At 36.2% G+C, this 23749-nt stretch overlaps 1 protein-coding gene and 1 non-coding gene across 4 annotated transcripts in view; one reads left to right on the forward strand and one right to left on the reverse strand.

Annotated features, from left to right (window-relative positions):
- MON2 (MON2 homolog, regulator of endosome-to-Golgi trafficking) overlaps window positions 1–23749 on the reverse strand; it is a 131411-nt gene that overhangs the window by 42027 nt on the left and 65635 nt on the right. For 2 of the 3 annotated variants that reach the window (XM_010381126.2, XM_010381124.2), the window contains exons 13-24: window positions 21717–21798; window positions 20636–20820; window positions 19083–19195; window positions 18639–18743; window positions 18171–18251; window positions 18022–18095; window positions 17842–17932; window positions 12810–12911; window positions 11015–11125; window positions 8629–8804; window positions 5898–6060; window positions 2375–2668 (exon numbers count right to left, since the gene is read on the reverse strand). In XM_010381126.2, the coding sequence (XP_010379428.1) occupies window positions 2375–2668; window positions 5898–6060; window positions 8629–8804; window positions 11015–11125; window positions 12810–12911; window positions 17842–17932; window positions 18022–18095; window positions 18171–18251; window positions 18639–18743; window positions 19083–19195; window positions 20636–20820; window positions 21717–21798 (1577 nt within the window). The remainder of the gene's footprint in view (window positions 1–2374; window positions 2669–5897; window positions 6061–8628; window positions 8805–11014; window positions 11126–12809; window positions 12912–17841; window positions 17933–18021; window positions 18096–18170; window positions 18252–18638; window positions 18744–19082; window positions 19196–20635; window positions 20821–21716; window positions 21799–23749) is intronic. The other variant, XM_030939325.1, reaches the window with a different exon arrangement.
- Window positions 10326–10429, forward strand: LOC115900116. The gene has a single exon (XR_004059796.1). It is a non-coding gene; the product is annotated as a U6 spliceosomal RNA (small nuclear RNA).

The raw sequence follows: 23749 nt of genomic DNA on the forward strand, positions 1-23749 counted from the left end.
ATGTCACTGCACTCCATCCTGGGCAACAGGGTGAGATACTGTCTTAAATAAAAAATAAAATAAAATTAACTGGATAAAATATAAGACTTGTTGAAGTATCAATGGAGGATCTATGGGGTAATGTATAAGAAAAGAACAAAGCCGGCCAGGCGTGGTGGCTCACGTCTGTAATCCCAGTACTTTGGGAGGCTGAGGTGGGCAGATGACAAGGTCAGGAGATCGAGATCATCCTGGCTAACACAGTGAAACCCCGTCTCTACCAAAAATACAAAAAAAAAAATAGCCAGGTGTGGTGGCGGGCATCTGTAGTCCCAGTTACTTGGGAGGCTGAGGCAGGAGAATGGCGTGAACCCGGGAGGCAGAGCTTGCAGTGAGTGGAGCTCTGCACCACTGCACTCCAGCCTGGGTGACAGAGCAAGACTCCCTCTCAAAAGAAACAAACAAAACAAAACAAAACAAAAAAGCTAAGGAGAGGGGTCCAGGACAAAAGTAGAATTACTGGAGACAGCTCACACCTGTAATCCCAGTGCTTTGGAAGGCCATAAAGTGGGGAGCATTGCTTGAAGACTGGAGTTTGAGAACAGCTGGGGCAATATGGTGAGACTGTCTCTACAAAAAAAATTTCAAAAATTAGCTGGGCTTGGTAGTGTGAGCCCATAATCCCAGCTACTCAAGAGGCCGAGGTGGGAGGATCACTTGAGCCTGGCAGGTCAAGGATGTAGTGTGCTACGATCAGGCCACTGCACTCAAGCCTGCGTGACAGAGAAAGACCCTATCTTTCACTCACAAGAAAAGATCAACTGTAGCCTATGAATAATTTCTGTGTTTCTCAAAGTGGTCTCTGAACTAACCAGCAGCATCAAGCTTCACCCAGGAACTTGACAGAAATACAAATTCTCAGGCCTCACTCCAGGTCAAAATAATGAGAAACCCAAGTTGGGGGAGGGCTGACAATAGTGGCTCAACAATCTGTGCTTTAACAAGTCTTCAAGGTGATTCTGTTACACTCTAATGTTTAAGAGACTGAAGTAGAAATCAATTACAGAAAATAAAACAATGCAAGGGGTGTGAGAAAAAAATCATTAAGAATTAGGCAGTAAGAAGATAAAAAATGAAGTTGCTTGAAAGGAAAATTAGAAAAGTATTAGATTAAAAACAAACTGTATGGGAGAATTAAGCATGTTTGTGATCTGAGGAGGAACTATGGGATGGAAATGAAATAGAAGACAGAAGGAAAGAGGGTTTTTTACTATAATATATATAATGTTTATCACTTTAAAAAAATAAAAAGTGAAAAACAAAAACAGGGTTTTGGATTATTTTATTTGGGAACACAGAGTGTTATTATTATTATATATTTTTTTGAGACAGTCTCACTGTGTCACCCAGGCTGGAGTGCAGTGACATGATCTTGGCTCACTACAACCTCCACCTCCCAGGTGCAAGAGATTCTCGTACATCAGCTTCCCGAGTAGCTGGGATTACAGGTGTGCACCACCACACCCAGCTATTTTTTCTTACAATTTTTAGTAGAGATGGGGTTTCACCATATTGGCCAGGTTGGTCTCGAACCCCTGACCTCAGGTGATCCTGCTGCCTCAGCCTCCTAAAGTGTTGGGATTACAGGCGTAAGCCACCATGTCCAGTCCATTAATTTTTTAAGAAGACATTTTGGGGTCTATTAATTTGAAAAACTCACAAAAGCACATGAAAGGATTATAAACAGAATTTTATTATAATGGAACAGATTGAACAAAAAAGAAGAGACTTTTAGCAAAGAGGGAATGATCACTAATAAACTGCTGATTTTATTAGAAAGTTTCAAAAGAAGAAAAAAATGAAATTGTAATTTAATGAATAAACATTACATGTACAATATACCATTTGGAGGTTACTTTTGTTTGGTGAGTCTACAAGTAAACTTCATTACTATTGATATTCACCTGTTGATAAAATTCTCTTTTGATTATATTTAAATTACATATTTATAAGTAGACTTCAAAAGTAAAACAAACAAAAACCCCAAAAGCTTTCCACTCTATTGTAAGGGACTGATTACCCTTTGTTGTTTAGTAACTCCTGGTTTTTACAATTTGGGAAAACGGGGGGGAAAAAGGAGAGAGAAAGACAAAGGCAGAAATCACGAAAGTGATAATAAGAGATGAAGACAGAAACAGAGATAAGGCTGTTAATATTTAATTTGCTCTGTGTGAGGTACAATTTACAGTATGACACAGTTATTATTTCCTGTTTTGTCAAATACACAAATACATGAAAATTCTTTAAAAATTAAAAGAAATAAGTTTAACTGAAAAAGTATTAATATATAAGCATGTTTCACTAAAAGCTGATAGTCCAATCTATTTTACAATACCTTCCAGATAACAGTGTGCCAGGTTGAATGCTGTAATAAAGTTCCATGTGCACCAATTGTAGAAAACAGAGTTTGCCCTGCACTCTTCCTGACAGCAGGACGGGGATCCACACATAGTTCACCCAATTTTGCATAAAGACATAACCACAAGCAATCAAATGGCGGTGCAGGGTGGAATGGCCGATTTAAAACCACTCCTTTCTCTTCTGCCTGCTTTTGCTGTGCTGCCTCTTCCTTATTTAATTCTTTTTCAATAGTTTCCCCTCTTTGGAAAAAATAATCTGAAATATTCCACTAAAAAGCAAAGTAGAAAAATATTAGTTCATTCAAGGTTTTGTTTTAAACACATAAATATGCAACATGTGGCTGTTCTACCTTTCAGAGTAAAACTTTAAAAACATTACTTCAAATATCTCTTTCCTGGTAGAACAGGTTCAATGAAAACATCTCTTCCTCTGTCAATGTCTCTATATTATTTCAGGAGAAAGTGGGAAAACAATCTTTTGCTAACTTTTTTTTTTTTTACTTTTTTATTATAAAAAATGTCAAGAACATACAAAAAACAAGAATAGTATAATGAATTTAAACATATTGATATATCTACCACCTAAATATAACAGCTGTTAACTATAAAAAATATAACTATAATATCATTATCACATCCTAACAATGTTAATAATTCCTCAATATTGTTTAATAAGTTTGTAATTTCATAAAAGAGCAATCACTGTTACTAAACATACCTTATAATTCATTGTCAACCACAGTACAAATTAATGATAATTATGCCAATGGTTAAAATATAGGGAATCCAGTACTGTGAACATAAATGTAAAACAAAGGAGGTGCTATCCAGCAGTAATTTAAGTAATGCTGAACTAGCCACCCACTTGCAATTATATATGCAACATGCTTACATTTTTCCCCATGTAAAAATGGGAAAAATAATAGTAATAGTAAAATACAGTTGTCCCTCGGTATCCAAGGGGACTGGTTTCAGGACCTCCCACCCCATACCCAAATCCACAAATCCTCAAGTGCGTTAAATAAAATGGTGTAGTATTTGCATATAACTTACACACATCCTCCCATATACTTTGAATAATACTAGATAACTTTTAATACCTAACACAAGGTAAATGCTATGTAACTAGTTGTTATACTGTACTGTTTAGGTAATATTGACAAGAAAGCCTGTACATGTTCAGTACAGACACAACTATCCTGTTTAAAAAAAAAATTTCTATTTATAGTTGGCTGAATCTACAGATGCAGAAGCCACAAATAGTGAGAGCTGAATGTAGGAAGAGCTGAATGCAGTAATGTATCTAGCTTGTGAGGAAAATTTAAAGTTCAAATTTATAAAACTTCCAAATTTTAATACACATTTAAAAGATTCTAAATAATTGCCTTTAAATATATGTTGAAAACAATTCTGTGCATGTTTATTTCATGTAATGTTAACAATTCTCTAAGATTTCACTACAGGGATATCTTGTTTTATTGCACTTCTCTTTGTTGTGCTTCACAGATAATTGCAATTTTTATAAATTGAAGATTTGTGGCAACCCTGCATTGAACAAGTCTGTTGGTACCACTTTTTCCAGCAGCATGTGATCACTGTGTCTCTGTGTCACATTTTAGTAATACTTGTATTATTTCAAACTTTTAAATTATTACTCTGTCTGTTATGGTGATCTATGATCCCTGATCTTTGATGTGACAATTGTAACTATTTTGGGGCACATGAGCCGCACCTATGTAAGATGGCAAACTTAATGTGAGTTTTCTGACTGTTTCCTCATCAGGTTGTTTCCTCATCTTTTTACTTCTTCTCAGGCCTCCCTATTTCTTGGGATACAACAACAGTGAAATTAGGCCAATTAATAACCCTACAATGACCTGTAAGTGTTCAAGGAAAAGGAATAGTCGCATTTCTCTCACTTTCAATCAAAAACTATAAATAATTAAGCTTAGTGAGGAAGGCACACTGAAAACCAAGACAGGCCAAAAGCTAGGCCTCTTGTGCCAGTGAGTCAAGTTGTGAATGCACAGGATAAGTTCTTGAAGGAAACGGAAAGTGCTACTCCAAAGAGCAAACAAATGAAAAGTACATCATGGCAGGTGCCTGTAATTCCAGCTATGTGGGAGGCTGAGGCAGGAGAATCGTTTGAACACGAGAGGCAGAGTTTGCAGTGAGCCGAGATCACACCATTGCACTTCAGCCTGGGCAACAAGAGCAAGACTCTGTCTCAGAAAAAAAAAAAAAAAAAAAAAAAAACAGAGAAAGAAGAAAGTACACAAGCCTTATTGATGATATCAAGAAAGTTTTAGCTGTCTGGATAGAAGGTCAAACCAGCTGCAAGATTCCCTTAAGCCAAAGCCTAATCCAGAGCAAGGCCCTAACTCTCCTCAATTCTATAAAGGCTGAGCAAGGTGAGGAAGCTGCAGAAGAAAAGTCTGAAGCTAGCAGGGGCTAGTTCATGAGGTTTAAGAAAAGACGTTATCACCATAACCTACAAGTACAAGGTGAAGCAGCAAGTGCTGATGTAGAAGCTGTAGCAAGTTATCTAGATATAGCTAAGATCACTCATGAAGGTGGCTACACTGACCAACAGATTTTCAATATAGACAAAACAGCCTTTTTATTTTTATTTTTATTTTTTACAGACACAAGGTCTGTCGCCAAGGCTGGAGTGCAGTGGTGTGTTCATAGCTCACTGCAGTTTCCAATCACTGGGCTCAAGCAGTCCTCCTATCCCAGCCTCCCATATAGATGAGACTACAGATATGCACCACCACACACAGCTAATTTTTAGTAGAGACAGAGGTCTCATTTTATTGCCCTGGCTGGTCTCAAACTCCTGGCCTCAGCAATCCTCCCACCTCAGCCTCCCAAAGTGCTGGGATTACAGACATCAGCTACTCTGCCCAGCCTGAAACAGCCTTCTACTTGAAGACGTCATGTAGGACTTTCATGGCTAAAGATAAAAAGCCAATGCTTGGCTTCAAGGCTTCAAAGTACAAGTTGATTTTCTGGTCAGAGGCTAAGGTAATTGGTTCACATAAAAGTCAACTGAAGATTTCCCTTGTGTGTACTATTGTTTACTAAACCCTTTCATGACAAACCCTGTAAAATCCAAACTTCAGTTCAATGTATGAAAATTATTTCAAACATTTTGTTATTAATATTTAAGTGATGTTATTTAATCCTTCACACAGACGTAAGTTTGAAATTTAAAAGCCATATAAACAATTCACAAAGAGCTAAAAGTATATTTGCTTAGCATTCGCTCCCAACTGAGTAACAATGATTTCTAAATTATATTATATTCTAAGGACAACATTTTGTTATTAATATTTAAGTGATGTTATTTAATCCTTCACACAGACGTAAGTTTGAAATTTAAAAGCCATATAAACAATTCACAAAGAGCTAAAAGTATATTTGCTTAGCATTCGCTCCCAACTGAGTAACAATGATTTCTAAATTATATTATATTCTAAGGACAACGATACTTACCAATAAACCTATTGAAGTTAAACTAATATTGAGTTCTTGGTTATGGAGACCAAAGCTACCTGCAACATCTACAACTATTTGCAGGCAAGTACAAGGCATTGTTGGTAGAAAATCTGTCACAACCAACTGAAGACACTGGAATGCAGTTCGTATCAAGGATTCTCTGAAAGCGAAATGTATACAGATGCACTTATTTTAGTTATTTATTTTTGAGACAGGGTCTCAATCTGTCACTCAGGTTGGAGTCCAGGGGTGCGATCATACCTCATCTCAACCTCCCCGGATCACGTGATCCTCCCACCTCAGCTTCCCCAGTAGCTGGGACTACAGGTGCACACCCCCATGCCTCTTTTTTTTTTTTTTTTGTGGAGACAGAGTCCCACTATGTTGCCTCGGCTGGTCTCAATTTCCTGGGATCAAGCGATCCTCCTGCCTTAGCCTCCCAAAGTGCTACAATTACAGGCACGAGCTACCACACCCAGCCTTACTTACGCATTTAAAAGAAATGTGTAAAAATACATATTTTACAATAATTTGAAGTAAAATTTTATTTTAGAATTTAAATAAGAAACTCCTAATATCGATCATAAAGTATTTTAACATTTACATAAATGTAAAAAAGATATGCTTACTTAAACAAATTAACAAAAACAAAGAAAGAAGCTTACAGGCAATAAGAAATAAAAACAAGTTAAAAAATAAAGTATTAACATCATATTACTTCTATTTGTATTTCATACCAATTAACCAAAGAAAACTTAGACAATAAATGAGAATGGGAAGTTAGTTACAGTTATTTTTCTCCTCACTGTATCCCTGATATCTTGTACAGTAACCAGTACATCTAAATACACACAATTTACTGAAAAAGAGTTCCTCATTCTTTTATATCCATACTACATCTTATTAAATATTCAAAGAAATATAAAAACCCACATCCAGTCTGTGAGAAAAGGGTAAATTTTGAATTTCAAATAAATATAATAGGAAGTATTTCATTTTGGAGAAAAATCCTGGTGGTAAAAAATAATAATAATAAAATGATAAGTATAATTGCTAATACTCTGAGCGTTTAGTAGGTCACATACTTTCTAAGTGTTTTATACCCATTAATTCATTATATCATTACTATAATGCCCTATTTAATACAACACATTGCAGGTTGGGAGAAGACACTTAAGCTTGATCTAAGCTGATCTCTTTTTAATTTAATTATCTCAGTATTTTGTAGTATTTAAAGAATTTTATTATTATAAAATTAATGTTCCGTAATATTCTCAAGCATCTTGGTCATCTGTAACTTCGGAACTAGTCATCAAAACAAGACATTGTGTTACTATAGAATTACAGAAAAATTCTATCCAATGTCTGTCTGCTGAATCTCTCCACTGCAATCTCCTACCCCAAAAGTTAAACAATCCATATGTCCCCTCCAAATTTGCTCTTCCTTGTGTATTCCCTATTTAGTTAATGATACTACCATTCCCCACTAAACTGCCTAAGTCAGAAATCCAGAAGTCATTCCTGATTGCTATTTTCCCCTATGCCCCTCTACAGTCAATCCGTTAAGAAGCTCAAATCCATCTCTTTCTTCTAGTGAGCACTTGTAGGCATTCTCATTTCCCACCTTCCCTTCCATGCTACTGTCACAGTGATATCTATCAAATTCATGTGATTATGTCATTCCTCTATTTAAAATCCCAAAATGTCTCCCAAATGTATTCTGGATAAATTCAAATCATTTATATAAGTATACAAGATCTCCTTCATAATTTTGGCTCTGTCCTCCTCCTGCTGAAGGTTTCTTCTTTTGTGGCATAACAAACTACAGTCATGTATTGCTTACTGACGAGGATATGTTCTGAGAAATGTGTCATTAGGCGATTCTGTCGCCGTATGAACATCACAGAGTGTACTGACACAAACCTAGATGATACAACCTACTACACACCTGGGCTATATAGTATAGCTTATTGCTCCTGGGCTACAAACCTGTACAGTTTGCTACTGTCCTGAATACTGTAAGCAACTGTAACACAATGTAAGTATTTATGTACTGAAACATATCTAAACATAGAAAGGGTACAGTAAAAACAAAGAGTATTAAAATCTTATGGGACCTCCATCATATATGTGGTCTGTTGTTAACTGAAACGTTAGGCAGTATATAACTATACTTTCTCACTAGGATTCTATGTCTAGGGTGGGAGCTATTTACCTGTGTAATCAGAATAACTATCACGCATAGTATCTGAAATACACTATGTACAGAATAAATGTTTAATAAATTTAAAAGTAATGAAAAAGTTACTTTAAAGCAATTTCTGACTGCCTAATATACATAGGGAGGTCAAGCCCTAAATGTTACTTCACATCTTATCAAATAATTTATTTATTTTAACAAAACACAACAACTCAATCTTTGGATGTGTTATAAAATTTGTTATATTGTTTCATGTATCTTATAAGTAAGAATCTTGTATTCTTGCATGAATGTCAAATAAAGAGCAATTTTTCCATCTTTCCAAACCAAAGGTGATCCCTAAAAATTGCCTGTAGTCACTTAGAGGTAGAGTTAAGAAAAACTATTATAGATCTTAGCTTTAAGCAGGAAGCGCATACATGAAAAAAAATAACCATTATTTCAAGATTTTAGGATGGATGTTAATTGTATTTTATTTATATTTTATTTTTCATACATATTTTTTCTCAAATAATTTTAAATACTTACCCTTGATCATTTCTGATTGCTCCCATGACTCCAAGCACTAATGGCCATCCAGGCCCAAGACTGTCTCCCTGACTCTGCAGAATCTGCAACACACATTCTAACTGCTTGAGTCGAATATCTGGATGATTAATATTGGACATCTCCTTTAACGGGTTCAATAAAAGCAACTGCAGCCTCTGAAAAGGGGCAAGAAACTAATTAGGAAGAGAAGTCCAAAAAGACAAGAAGGCTTTGCTGTTGCTTTTTAAGTTTAAATTCATCTCCATTCAGACTACTATGGGAAATAGAAATTTTTATGTTTTATTCATTTTTTTGACTCCATTTCAGAGTCTCGTTCTGTCACCCAGGAGGCTGGAGTGCAGTGGCACAATCTTGGCTCACTGCAACTTCCACCTCCTTGGTTCAAGTGATCCTCCTATGTCAGCCTCCTGAGTAGCTGGGATTACAGGCACGCACCACCATGCCCGGCTAATTTTTGTATTTTTAGTAGAGACAGGGTTTCACCATGTTGGGCAGCCTGGTCTTGAACTCCTGACCTCAGGTGATCTACCCACCCTGGCCTCCCAAGGTGCTGGGATTAACAGGTGTGAGCCACCATGCCCATTTGGAATTTTTCTACTAAAATAAACATCAAATATCATTTATCTAACAGTAATTATTAAAGGCAAATCTATATTTTTAAGTAAGAGAAAAAAATCAACTTTCAAGAAGTTAGATTTTAGGTAAATGGGAAGTTATCTTACTTTAAAAGATACTAATTATAGATTCCATAAATAATAGAAATAAATGTCACTAAAGGAAATATATCTCCAGCTATATTTGGAGAGAGGGAATCAATTCCCAATTTCTAAAATGACCTTTCATTTACTTTATTAATGTATATCATATGTACTTAAATGTAAAATTCTCAAGTGTGATGTAGTAATAGAAGCTATAATACTTATAAAAAATGAATAAATGTAGCAGGTATTAACAAAGGTGACAAAAAACCACGAAATTTGTTAGAGAGTTAAAAAAAGCCATCTGTCGGCCGGGCGCGGTGGCTCAAGCCTGTAATCCCAGCACTTTGGGAGGCCGAGACGGGCGGATCACGAGGTCAGGAGATCGAGACCATCCTGGCTAACACGGTGAAACCCCGTCTCTACTAAAAAAAAATACAAAAAACTAGCCGGGCGAGGTGGCGGGCGCTTGTAGTCCCAGCTACTCGGGAGGCTGAGGCAGGAGAATGGCGTAAACCCAGGAGGCGGAGCTTGCAATGAGCTGAGATCCGGCCACTGCACTCCAGCCTGGGCGACAGAGCGAGACTCCGTCTCAAAAAAAAAAAAAAAAAAAAAAAAAAAAAAAAAGCCATCTGTCTATCCCTTTCAGCATCTGAAAACCCTTCATTCTTAACTTTCTTCTCTCTAGGGGATTCCTTTATTTGGTTCATTCACTGAATAAACATTTCTAATCTTTCACTATGCACTAGGTATTAAGCTGGACGTTGAGGATATCAAAATAAATGGAAAAGGGTGTTATTTTTTCAAAAGAAATTCAAATTGTTGCAGAACATATGAAATAATATCTTTTCTGTCTTATTCATCATCTTATTCCAGGAGGTATATTCAATAATTATGTGTTAGCTCAATTTCTGGAATACAATTACAATACAATAAGATGATGAGGGCAATTGGAATGGTTATTAAATGCCTCATTCTGTGCTTGCTTCAGTAGTACATATACTAAAATTGAAATGATACAGAGATTAGCACAGACCCCGTGCAAGGATGACATGCAAATTCATGATGTAATCCATATTTTTATTTAAAAAGTTAAAAAATAAATAAATGTCTCATTCCTACTCAGTCCTGAAACAATAAAACTTTGGTAGACTTTTTAAAAAGTGGGTACAAATGATAGAGTCAGGACAAAGAATTCATGATAAAAGTAAACTCTGAAAGTAAAAAATAATTTAAAATTATTTTAAAATAAAAATCTATTTCATTGTGCTTGTTTCTTCTGCCATTTATTTTCTCTCCATGTAAGGGTAGTGAGAAAAAAAAAAAAAAAAAAAAAATCCAGAGACAGGTAAAGACCAAAGCAAAAGAGGCTCCAAAACAACACTTTAGCACTGCATGAAGAGGAAAACTTATGCCCGTGAGACCAATTCCAGGTAATTTAATTTAGTTTAGTGTCATTCACAAGATGTTTAAAATTTTTTATGAAAACAGCCCTAAAAATCTCTTACCTTTTGTAAAAGATTCAGGGCCCACAAATAAAATAGAATATTAAGTTAAAAACCCTACTCTTAGAATATGATCTACTTGATAAATTAAGAAAAAAATCACATGTGGAGGAGGATAATTTTATATTGAGTATTCTTTTTAAAAAGCAAAGTTTTTATTACCTGGTTTTGTGAGAGTGGAGGATCATGGTTAAATGTTAATCCTGCTTTAATAAGGGAAGTTAAAGCTTCTGCTCCCCATTCTCTCATTCGAGAGTTTGGATGCTGGCAGACCTGAAGGTATATAAAATTAAGTTTAATTTGTATACTTAAACTATGAATCACACATCAATTTTACATTTTAAAAGTTATATCAAATGTTCAATAAGGGTTGGAAGAAAAATTACACCCAAAATGTAAGTTAGCTTACCTTCTGAATAAGGGCAAGAGCAAGCAATGGAGAGACAGAAGAAAAAAGATGAAACTAAAACAATTCACAGAAAAGAAAGGATTTCATAACAGTAAATGATATATCAGGGTAAACAAAAGAAGCAAGCTAATACCAAGGTTCTTAATTAAGTTTACCCTCATTAATCAAATAATATGTCACAGAGTTGCCCTTTGATGAGACCATCCATTAAAGAAGTTATCTGTGTATAGCCTTTAATCATTCATAAAAGTAATTCCAATAAAATGGGGGGAAAGCTCATGTACATCTGTTTTTCTTATTTATTATTATTATTTTTGAGACACGGTCTCTCACTTCGTTACCTAGCCTAGACCGCAGTGGCGCAATCACAGCTCACTGCAGCATCAACTTTCTGGGTTCAAGGAATCCTCTCCATTCAGCCTCCCAAGTAGTTAGAACCACAAGCATATCCAAGCCCGGACAAGTTTTTAAATTTTTTGTAGAAATGGTGTCTCCCTATGTTGCCCAGGCCAGTCTTGAACTCCTGGGCTTAAGCAATCCTCCCACCTCAGCCTCCCAAAGTGCTGGGATTATAGGTGTGGGCTACTGCAGCCAGCCTGTTTTTCTTACTAAGAATAATACCTTTCCTAGGTTTCGAAATAACACAAAAGAACTATGGTAACCTAAACCTAAACTGTACGCAAACACATGTACTGGCAGAAGTAGCTTGTTTTTAAGCAGGAACTATTTATTAAGAATTACCTCAGTCCGAATGTAAGACAATGTAAATCCAGGTAAAATTCTCCAGGACTATCTATAGTTAGTGTTAACAAACAGGTTTTTCCCTTCACAGAAAGCTCTCTCATAACCAAGGCTAGGCGCATTGGCTCATGCCTGTAATCCAAGCACTTTGGGAGACCAAGGCAGGTGGATCACCTGAGGTCAGGAGTTTCAAGACCAGCCTGGCTAATATGGTTAAATCCTGTCTCTACCAAAAATACAAAGATAAGCCAGGTGTGGTGGTGCATGCCTGTAATCCCAGCTACTCGGGAGGGCGAGGCAGGAGAATTGCTTGAACCTGGGAGGCAGAGGTTGCAGTGAGATCTCATCACTACACTCCAGCCTGGGTGATGGAGTTAAGACTCCATTAAAAGGAAAAAAAAAAAAAAAAAAAAAGCTATCTCATGATGATAGCAAAGGCTATAAATGAGCACTGTTTACTATTAACTGTATGCCTCAACTGCCTTGAAGTTCCAGAACTACCTGAAACTGAGGTGGATCAAGAGACTGTATAATAAAAGAAAGGGGTCTCAAGCTAACAGCTGATTTCACAGATATTTCTCACTTTAAAATGTCACCATTTTCAGCCAATAAAAGCAACCAATTCCTTCATCAAATAAATTACAAAACAACTTTAGTCCTTGATAAAATGTACAAACATAAGTATGTACACGGTCAGGAAAGGGGGAAAAAAGTTAATGCTGATTTTTCAAATGGCTATCTAGAATCATTAGTTCAGTGTGCAAATGTTTATTTAAAAATTAAATATATTTAAGAAAGAGAATTTACCTCAAGGAGATGGCCAGTCAGAGGTCTCCACAGAATTTCTATTCGGTGCATATTAACTAAACCAGTTTCTAACAATTTGGCAACAGCAAAAAGAGATGGTTCCTAGGGAGAAAATACATTGTATTTTGATAGTATAAAGAGAATTCTGAGCAATTAGACTATGAATAAAACTGAGAATACTCTGAAAAGCATGATTGAAATTAAAATGAGTGGTTAGTATAAAGTTAACAATAAACATAACAAAACCTCAGTTATCAAAGACAAGCCTTCCTTCCAACCTTAAGTATCCAAAATAGCTCCTAATTAGAAAATTTGGTTAGGAAAAGAAGGCTTTAATAGGGAAGGGATGAAAATCCAAAAATTATACTAGATTACATAGAATGGCTAGTCTTCCGACCAGAAGGAAAGAAGGATTCTTATCAGCAGTCTTAAAATGACCAGGTTTTATGTGTGAATGTCAAGAAGTAGGGAAAAAGAGACAACAGAGATAAAAGAAAAGGAAAATGAAATCAAGAGTATAGCAGAGATCAGGGCTGTCAGTCCAGAACAGGAGAGGACATGAAGACAAAACAGTTTTCTATAGTCCCTGACATATCAATAATCAGAAAGGGAATCAGGGTACATTATACATGGCTAAATTAGAGCACTTGGTCCATGTGTCACAAGAATGGTTTCAGAAAAGATCAAAGGGCAGTTATCTCTAATCCAATATTAATGAAGGTGATAAACACGTTTAAATGCAAATTCAGCGATGAAAGCCATGAGTATTTTTGGGTGGATGGCTGTGGTATTTCAAACAGAGACATTGTATTAGAAAAAAGACAAGACAACTGAATAAAAAAGCCAATTAGGAGAACAATTTTTAAAGAAAAAGATTTTTTATGAATCTATATTCTTAACATTTTTACAGTGCTGATAAAAATCTAACAGGGAAATGTGTGATAATATCTTCCTTTCTAGCAGAAGCCAGTGAACCAAGTATATTGGGGTTTTAAGAAAATATGGTCAGGTTGACCCTTCCTGCATGTGCTAATGTGGCAGGCACCCTAAAAATTTTGGTGGTAGAAAAAATCATGATTCTAGGGAGAATATGGTATAGTAGTTAAGATGATGTCTATGAAGTTTTAACTGGGATCTCATCTCAACTCTACTACTTAATAGCTACAACCGTGGGTAACCTATGTACCTCTTCTGAATGTTTTTATTTTTTAAACCTAAAAAATGAAGATAATAATAATATAGAAAACTATCTAATTTTAGAAAATGCCTGGCATATAAATTGCCCCACAATGTTGCCTAATATTACTTCTTTATTCCTCCTCTTCCTCTTACTTATTTTAATTAGGACATACTCAGGAATCATGTAAAAGAGTATGTATAGGTATCCAAAGCTCACACCTGAAGATTCTTATTCAAAAACCTAGAATGTGGCCCTTGCATTTGCATTTTTTAAAAAACTACACAACTGTTTCTGATGCACACCAAAATTCAGCAAAGTATTTAAGAACAGAGCTTTGGAATGAGACATACATGGGTTCAAATCCAAGCTCTTCCAATAAGTAAGTACGTACATCAGGCAAGTCACTTAAGCTATTTTTCATATTTTCATCTGTAAAAAGGGTGTATTACCACTAAATCTCACAGAGTTGCTTTAAATGATAAAATAAATTAGTGCTTGGCATATAGTAAACAGTGAACAACAGCTGCTTTAATATTTTTGTTGTTGTTATACTGTGCTTGTCAATGTAACAATGAAAGTATCATCTTCTTCTAAGAAAGAATTTGCAAGTTTCGTTTTTTTATCATTTTATTTTATTTTATTTTTTTGAGACAGAGTTTCACTCTGTTGCCCAGGCTGGAGTGCAATGGCACAATCTTGGCTCATAGCAACCTCCACCTCCCGGGTTCAAGTGATTCTTGTGTCTCAGCCATGAGAACAGCTGGGATTATAGGTGTACACCACCATGCCAAGCTAATTTTTGTACTTTTAGTAGAGAAGGGGTTCCCCATGTTGGCCAGGCTGGTCACAAATTCCTGGCCTCAAGTGATCCACCCACCTCAGCCTCTCAAAGTGCTGGGATTACAGGCATGAGCCACCACGCCTGGCCTCCAGGCTTTATCTTAAGTTACTTCCTCAACACATTGGCACAAATTCCTGAAATGAGGATCAAAAACGAGATGCTAACCACTTTAAAGCCACACCTAAAGAACACTGATATATACATGTTTAATCCCTAGAATATTTAACTCACTCAGAACAGCCGATTTAGATGATTTAGTGTTTTTTCAATACTATAGAAACTTTCCCACTAATATCTGTACATTTATGATAATTTTTGTAGATGGCACAACTGAATAAACTTTGTATAGCCTCCATCTAAAAATATAAGGCTTATGTTGAATACTTTTCTAAAATTTATACTTGAATATTTTTATAAAGTTTTCATTTCTGTTCCATATTTACTTCACTTTACAAAATTAAATCCTAAAATGGAGCCATGTAAATCCATTTTCAAAGAAATTATCTCCATTTTACTCAGCGTATCCATTTTCTCAACAATCGTTCTTCCCAAGCCTTCCTTAAAAATCATATCTGTTCCTACCACTCTCTGAAATTGCACTATTCAAAGTTAAAAACAAATGATCAATCATCAAATCTCCTATTTTTTTCTTATAGGTAATGATTTCTTACAATATTTTTCTTTTGATTTACATTAAACTGCCCTTTCCTACCTAAATCCTACCAACCTTTCAATATACATCTCCAATCACACTAGTTCATCTTGATTAATCTTAGCTCATCTTAATAAAAATATATACCAATAACATCTTATGTAACAAGAAACTAAAAATTAAGATAATTAAGTCTCATGTCATTTAATATCTATATTATTTATTGAGACTCTCATACCATCGTAACTGTCACTTAACTATGAACCAAATCGTTTATATGCTCTTTGAAAGTAGAAACCTCATATTTCTTAATAACTCTGAGCAGAGTGCCATGTACACAGTAAGCCTACTGTGCTTATTGAATAGATACATAAATTCTGAAAACATTACCATATAAGCTTGCTTAGATTTCATTAAGGTACTTTATTAAAAATACTATCGTTTTGTGTTAAGAATTAATCTCAAATATGTAAAATTATTAAAGGCATTAAGAAATTAATTACTTCATTATATATTATTCTTGCCTTGATTTAGAGCAAACTATAATACATATTTTCTTTTTTCTTTTTTTTTGAGACTGAGTCTTGCTCTGTCACCAGGCTGGAGCGCAGTGGCACGATCTCGTCTCACAGCAACCTCCGTCTCCCGGGTTCAACTGAGCATGCCCAGCTAGTTTTTGTATTTTCAGTAGAGACGGGGTTTCACCATGTTGGCCAGCCTGGTCTCGAACTCCTGACTTCAAGTGATCTGCCCACCTCAGCCTCCTACAGTGCTGGGATTACAGGCGCGAACCACCACGCCCAGCCATAATACATAATTTCTTTTTTTTTTTTTTTTTTTTTTTTGAGACGGAGTCTTGCTGTGTCACCCAGGCTGGAGTGCAGTGGCCAGATCTCAGCTCACTGCAAGCTCCGCCTCCCGGGTTTACGCCATTCTCCTGCCTCAGCCTCCCGAGTAGCTGGGACTACAGGCGCCGCCACCTCGCCCGGCTAGTTTTTTTTTTTTTTGTATTTTTAGTAGAGACGGGGTTTCACCGTGTTAGCCAGGATGGTCTCGATCTCCTGACCTCGTGATCCGCCCGTCTCGGCCTCCCAAAGTGCTGGGATTACAGGCTTGAGCCACCGCACCCGGCCCATAATACATATTTTCAAACACCCGCATGTTTATATAATTATCTAGCTATGTACTATAATATATGAAACTATGCTCTAATGAGACTTTCTTCACCAATCTTTAAATGAGTCACAAAAGTCAAGATGACGAGCCACAGTACACAGGATTACACTAAAGGACTAGGTGAACGGCTGGGCGAGGTGGCTCACGCCTGTAATCCCAGCACTTTGGGAGGCCGAGGCGGGCGGATCGTGGGATCAGGAGATCGAGACCATCCTGGCTAACACGGTGAAACCCCATCTCTACTGAAAATACAACAAAAAAATGAGCTGGGCGTGGTGGCGGGTGCCTGTAGTCCCAGCTACTTGGGAGGCTGAGGCAGGAGAATGGCGTGAACCCGGGAGGCGGAGCTTGCAGTGAGCAGAGTTCGCACCACTGCGCTCCAGCCTAGGCAACAGAAGAAGACTCTGTCTCCAAAAAAAAAAAAGGACTAGGCAGACAACACAATTTTGAATGCTACAGTTAGATGTTAAACAAATTACAGCTTTTAAATCATATTTTGGGCTATTTCCACTGATTTGTAAATAGTCAAACTATATTGATTTTAAAATGTGGAAAGCATTTTGTTTTAAATAATTATTTCTAAGATATAAATAAACCCAACTGTTCCTGTGCTTTCCAAGTATAACATAAAGTGATATTTTTAGTAGTATAGAAAGAAATGTTCTTGAATGTTAATATTCAAAAGTACTGTTTTATTCATTTAATCAATGAACAAATAAAAATTTAAATTTTCAAGATAAGGAGAATCATTACCTTTAGAAAGAAATGATTAGCTCCTTACTTTCCATCCCAATGAAGGCAAAGGAAACTGAGACAAACATCCTTTAATTTAAATCTTATATTACCCCAATCATAAATTGTAATTACAAGTATTATCACAACATTTTATATAAACTATAAAACTGTATTACATTATTTTATAAAAATATTTTTTAGATGTTCAATATATAAGAGAAATGAACACAACCTAAAATCATATGACATATTTAGACATACCGCAAGCCAAATCATGTTCTTTTTACTCCTCCTTCAACAAATAACCGTAAGTGGTAAAAACCCAACAGAGTATGGTTAGCATACAAGCTGAGTGTTAGCCCTACTAGTGAAACACTAAGACCAAAATGGATGCACATCTTATATAACTAATGTATCATATTTAAAACAGAAAGGTAGAATATCACACCTTATTATTTCCATAGGCCATATCCATTGCTTCTAGAGACAAGGAGCAAAGCGCATTTATTAAATGATGCAGTGATACATCATCAAGATACCTTAAAAGGAAATGAAGAAATAAGACATCTTGATCTAAAATATATAACTAATAACAATGTTTTTATCAATTAAAAAAACTGACTCTTACTGTGAGCTTTCAAACAATCTTGAAAGTATATTGGAAATCACTGGTAAATCTGTCATCACTGCTGTTGTTAGAACCTGAGAAGAATAAAATTAAATGTAATATATGACACTTTGGGATGCACTAATTGGGTAAGAAAGACTAGAGCTTACTGTACTGGGTCCTTCTACAGCTCTCCCTGGTTTCAAGGCACCGCCACTACTAGGCTTTAATCCCAGAATCCATACAAGATGCTGTAAAATTTTTAAAAAATCAAAACAAAGAAGTTTACAAAAGTATAAAAATTCTAATAACTAAAATTAAAATCAGTAGTAACTTCTAGTAACCAAAATTAAAATCTGTAGTAGGTTTTTAAACCCTAAAACTAAAATAACTAATTAACATTTGCATAAAATAATTAATTATATCATAGGCGGCAGAGCTTAGGCCATTATGAGAAGCATTCCACCACTTCCTACAATATGAGTCACATCTTTTTCCCTTTCTAACTTCTCTTTTTTCATACTTACTATCTATTTCTTAGGCCTGTCCAAAACATCAAAAGGCATTGCTTAGTCTAACTGTTAGCAATTACATATAAAAACAACACTAATCCCTGACCCAGACACTACACAACATACCTGAAGAGTTGCCAAGACAAGTTGCCATGATGTTCCAAGAACAGCCCCATGGCAATGCGCCAAGTTAAGTAAAGTCCTCATACACTGGATATTTTTGGAAGTCAGCTATATTTTGAAAAGGATACATTTTCAAGAATTGTTATATATTCTTAAAAATTAAAAGCTTGTAAAGTAGCATTAATGTATTAAAGGATTTTTTTAAAGAAAAAATTAAGAAAAAGATTTGGAAGGTTTTATAAGGAACAATTCATTTGATTAAAAGTTGTATTATCATATTGGTTACAATAATGTCAATTGCATAAACTAGTTTCTTCTACTTTAAGAAAGAAGTTCTAGTAAAAGAAAGTAAATTAATGTGATGATACATTTTGGCAAACACAAAGACAGGTACAACAGGTTTCCTTGATAGCTAATTGATAACCAAGAAAAAAACAAGTACATTACCATTACTGTCCCTTGAGGCTGGACTGCTAAAGGTTGACCCACTGCCACAACTTGTTGGTGAGATTCACTTGATGGACTTATCATCATAACACTTTGGCCCTGAACAGAATATGCTAGAACACAAAGGAAAGGCTAAAATATTAAAATATATTTTTATATTGCATTTAAAATAATGTTATATTTAAAGTTTCATTAAACAAAGTTTAGCCATACACTTAAATATCAGTAATTCTTAATGTCTATATGCACACATTTAAAAAACTCATGAGGGGCTGGGCACAGTGGCTCACACCTGTAATCCCAGTCATTGTGGGAGGCTGAGGCAGACAGATCACTTGAGGTCAGGAGTTCAAGACCAGCCTGGCCAATATAGTGAAGCCCTGACTCTTCTAAAAATACAAAAATTAGCCAGGTATGTTGATGCACTTCTGTAGTCTCAGCTACTCAGGAGGCTGAGGCGGGAGAATTGCTTGAATTCATGAGGCGATGGTTGCAGTGAGCCAAGATCTGGGTCACTGCATTCCAGGGTGGGCGACAGAGCGAGACTCTGTCTCAAAAAAAACACGCACACACAGAAAAACTTCATGAGGTACAAAAACCAAGACAAGTTAAGCAAATATTAAGTAACTTTCTATATAACATAAAATTATATAACTTTGGTAGATTTCTTCATAAGCAATACAAAACTAGAACACATTAAGTATTTTAAATATGTATCCCTGGTATGCTTTTTAAGTTAGAGACCGATACATTTTCAGTTTGAAAACTGAATATTAGCCTGTAATACCAACTACTTGGGAGGCTGAGGCAGGACTGCTTTAGCCCAGTTAGAGATCAGCCTGGGCAATATAGCGAGACCCTGTCTCATTAAAAAACGTATAAACAAAAAACCCTAAATATTACACTGAAATTTATATTACATGTAACAAACAAGTATTTGCAAAGAATTCAACAAGAAAATAAGTTTTTGAAAGTGAGTTTAACCTAAGTGGTTGCAAACATTACTGTTCTACTAGTTCCATTAAAAAAAAAAAATTACCATTTCAATGGTATCTCATACTTTACAAAGGACTTCCAGATTTATCTTATTTTACTCTCACAATTATTGTTTAAAATCGGTATTACAAGTTGAGTATCCCTTATCCAAAATGCTTAGGATCACAACTGTTTCAGATTTCAGATTTTTTCAGATTTTTGAATATTTATATTATATATACTGATGCATTTATTTGAATAATATATTTGTAAATACTTACGTTTGCATTATGTATCTATTCACATTAAATACTTATTCAATGAGCATTTCCTTTGTCATGTTAGTGCTCAATAAGTTTTAGATTTTGGAGCATTTTAGATTCTGGATTTTTGGATATCCCAACCCCACCCTCCACCCCCAACCCATATTTTTAAAGAGCTCTCAGGGACATTAATTTCCCCAAGGTCACAGAGTCAGTATGTGAAAAAGCAGAGACTTAAACTCAGATGTCTATAATCTTCTGTCTATTCCATATCATCCCACTACATAGAGATAATTTTGAGTAAGCCTGTCTTACATTTGTTGGAAAGTGTAGCTGCAGTGGTGGTATTCAATACAGTAAGAGCATAATGGGGAGGCAGGGAACCTTTGCATATTGCAGTTATAAAGGCATCTCTTGAAGTTATAAGGCCCAGTCTTCCACAAAGAGCAGCCATAGTCAGTTCAGCTTTTAAAATATTCTCAGTGGCAGCTTCATCTGTGCTGAAAAGAAAGTATTTTATTTAATCTGATTAACTTATTTTTAATTACATTGTAAAGCATGATGTGGAATTAAGTATTCAGTGAAGTTTTAAGAAAATCTATACAAAAATGTTGTCAAAATAATACCAATATACTTAAGAAGGAATTTTAATCTATTAACATAACCTGAAAAATTTGAACTGGGTAAAAGCAATGAATAATAATACATGTATTTATTACTGAAGAAAATGACCAAGAACATAAAGATTTAGCTTAAAATATCAAGCATTTTGAAATCCGTAAATTTTTAAATTCTAAAGAAAAACAACAAAGAAATTAAACATAATCATAATTGCAAAAGTAGTTGTAAGTCTTGAAATGAAAAAGGCATTCTGTAATTCTAAGACTGTATTTTCCATTAAAACATCATGACATTCTGGTGGCTTGGGGCAGGGCAAGGACAGAATGAGGAAGGGGGATGAGAGAAAAATAATAATGTTTCACACATATAAAAAACTAATATTGGCCAGGTGCGGTGGCTCAAGCCTGTAATCCCAGCCCTTTGGGAGGCCGAGACGGGTGGATCACGAGGTCAGGAGATCGAGACCATCCTGGCTAACATGGTGAAACCCCGTCTCTACTAAAAAATACAAAAAACTAGCCGGGTGAGGTGGCGGGCGCCTGTAGTCCCAGCCACTCGGGAGGCTGAGGCAGGAGAATGGCGTGAACCTGGGAGGCGGAACTTGCAGTGAGCTGAGATCCACCCACTGCACTCCAGCCCGGGTGACAGAGAGAGACTCCGTCTCAAAAAAAAAACTAATATTAGAAAATAATTCTAGGGACAAATGTAAGTAAACCATTTTATCGTGTTTTTCTGACTGACACAATTCAATATAAAACTTACAAAGACTTAATACCTGGCATCAAGAAGGAGTGAAAGTGCAGCAAGAAGACCACACCAACAGGCATTCACCATTTCTTCCCAAACAGCCCTACTAACTTAAAGGAAAAAAACATACAATATTTAATTTTAATTATACATAGCACAATAGTTATTCATATGTCAAATTCTAAACTTTTCCTGGACAATATGTCAAACATTCCATTAACAACTTAATTATTAAGTACTGATATTCAGTATTTAAAAATCTACAAGAATGAAAACTCAGAAGCCATACTATAGTTTCAGACTTGAAGAAGTCTTAAAAATAAGTTGTTTTAAAATATCTGTGGTCAGATCTTTCTGTACACAAGTTAAATTTTTTATATATATTTTTTTTTCTTTTTTTTTTTTTTTTGAGTTGGAGTATTGTTCTGTTGCCCAGGCTAGAGTGCAGTGGCATGATCTCGGATCACTGCAACCTTCGCCTCCTGGGTTCAAGAGATTTTCCTGCCTTAGCCTCCTGAGTAGCTGGGATTACAGGCACGTGCCACCACACCTGGATAATTTTTGTATGTTTAGTAGAGACGGGGTTTCACCATGTTGGTCAGGCTAGTCTTGAACTTCTGACCTCGTGATCTGCCCCCTCGGCCTCCCAAAGAGCTGGGATTATAGGCGTGAACCACCACGCCCAGCCATTTTTTTTTTTTTTTTTTTTTTTAAGAGACAGGGTCGGCCGGGCGCGGTGGCTCAAGCCTGTAATCCCAGCACTTTGGGAGGCCGAGACGGGCGGATCACGAGGTCAGGAGTTCGAGACCATCCTGGTGAACACGGTGAAACCCCGTCTCTACTAAAAAATACAAAAACTAGCCGGGCGAGGTGGCGGCGCCTGTAGTCCCAGCTACTTGGGAGGCTGAGGCAGGAGAATGGCGTGAACCCGGGAGGCGGAGCTTGCAGTGAGCTGAGATCCGGCCACTGCACTCCAACCTGGGCGACAGAGCAAGACTCCGTCTCAAAAAAAAAAAAAAAAAAAAAAAAAAAAGAGAGAGACAGGGTCTTGTTATGTTACTCAGACTGGACTCAAACTCCTGGGTCAAGCAATCCTCCTGCCTCAGCCTCCCAAGTAGCTGGGATTATAGGCACATGCCACTATGCCCAGCTGACATCCTTTCCTTTCCCTTCCCCTTCATCAACCCAAACTTTCTTGGCCTGTGTGACCAGTTGGAGTGAGGGCAGGGTGCAGTGAAACAAACTGGCTCAGCTAGAAGACTGATTACATACACCGAGAATCAAGCAAATAAGTAAATATACTGAGCAAAATGTTGGAGAAGGGAATTACAAATATGGAAAGTTAAAAATAAACCTTGTGGTATTGAACTGGAACTGAAGAAACTAGTGGGATGTCATGGTAATTCAATATAGAGAAATAGATATTTTAGAAATGTAGAGAGATGGATGCTTGTGTGTGTATGTGGGTATGTATTTCCTATCCAAGTGGCGAAAAGCATACCTAGTATCCCTGTGTTCATTTCAATACTATTCTCCACTAAAAGGAACCAGGGCTTCCTGGAGAAATGACTGACACCTGGGCTGGACGAGAATCATCCGAGATCGGCCTGGAACATCTTGTTCTATCAAATAGTAAGGAAGTGCTCAGAGAATGTCCAAAGGGCATGGGACATGTCCAAAGGACACAGGGGCCATCTTGAAAGAGGTCCCATTGGCCATGTTGGGAACAATCTGAGCATCAAACCAAATAATAGTAGTCAAAGACTGTAATCCACTGAATAAAATAGGAATCCATGAATCTATACTAATATAAGTGAATAAATTTTCAAAAATAAAAAAATGCAGAAGGGAAAGCACTCTTTTGTAGTAGCAATCTGAAAGTATTTTCCACAAAAAGTTATTAACTGTACACTGAAGAAACCAGACTGACATCGTATTAACCAACTGATAGAAGTGAGCATCTCCAGTAATGACACAAATTGACACTGTAGTATGCTTCCTAATGTAGTGACACAGTAAGTACAGCACAGCAACATTTCTGTGCCAGTCTTGTCAAAAATG

This window comes from Rhinopithecus roxellana, chromosome 10 (genome assembly GCF_007565055.1).
Source record: "Rhinopithecus roxellana isolate Shanxi Qingling chromosome 10, ASM756505v1, whole genome shotgun sequence".
NCBI classification, from domain to species: Eukaryota; Metazoa; Chordata; class Mammalia; order Primates; family Cercopithecidae; genus Rhinopithecus; species Rhinopithecus roxellana.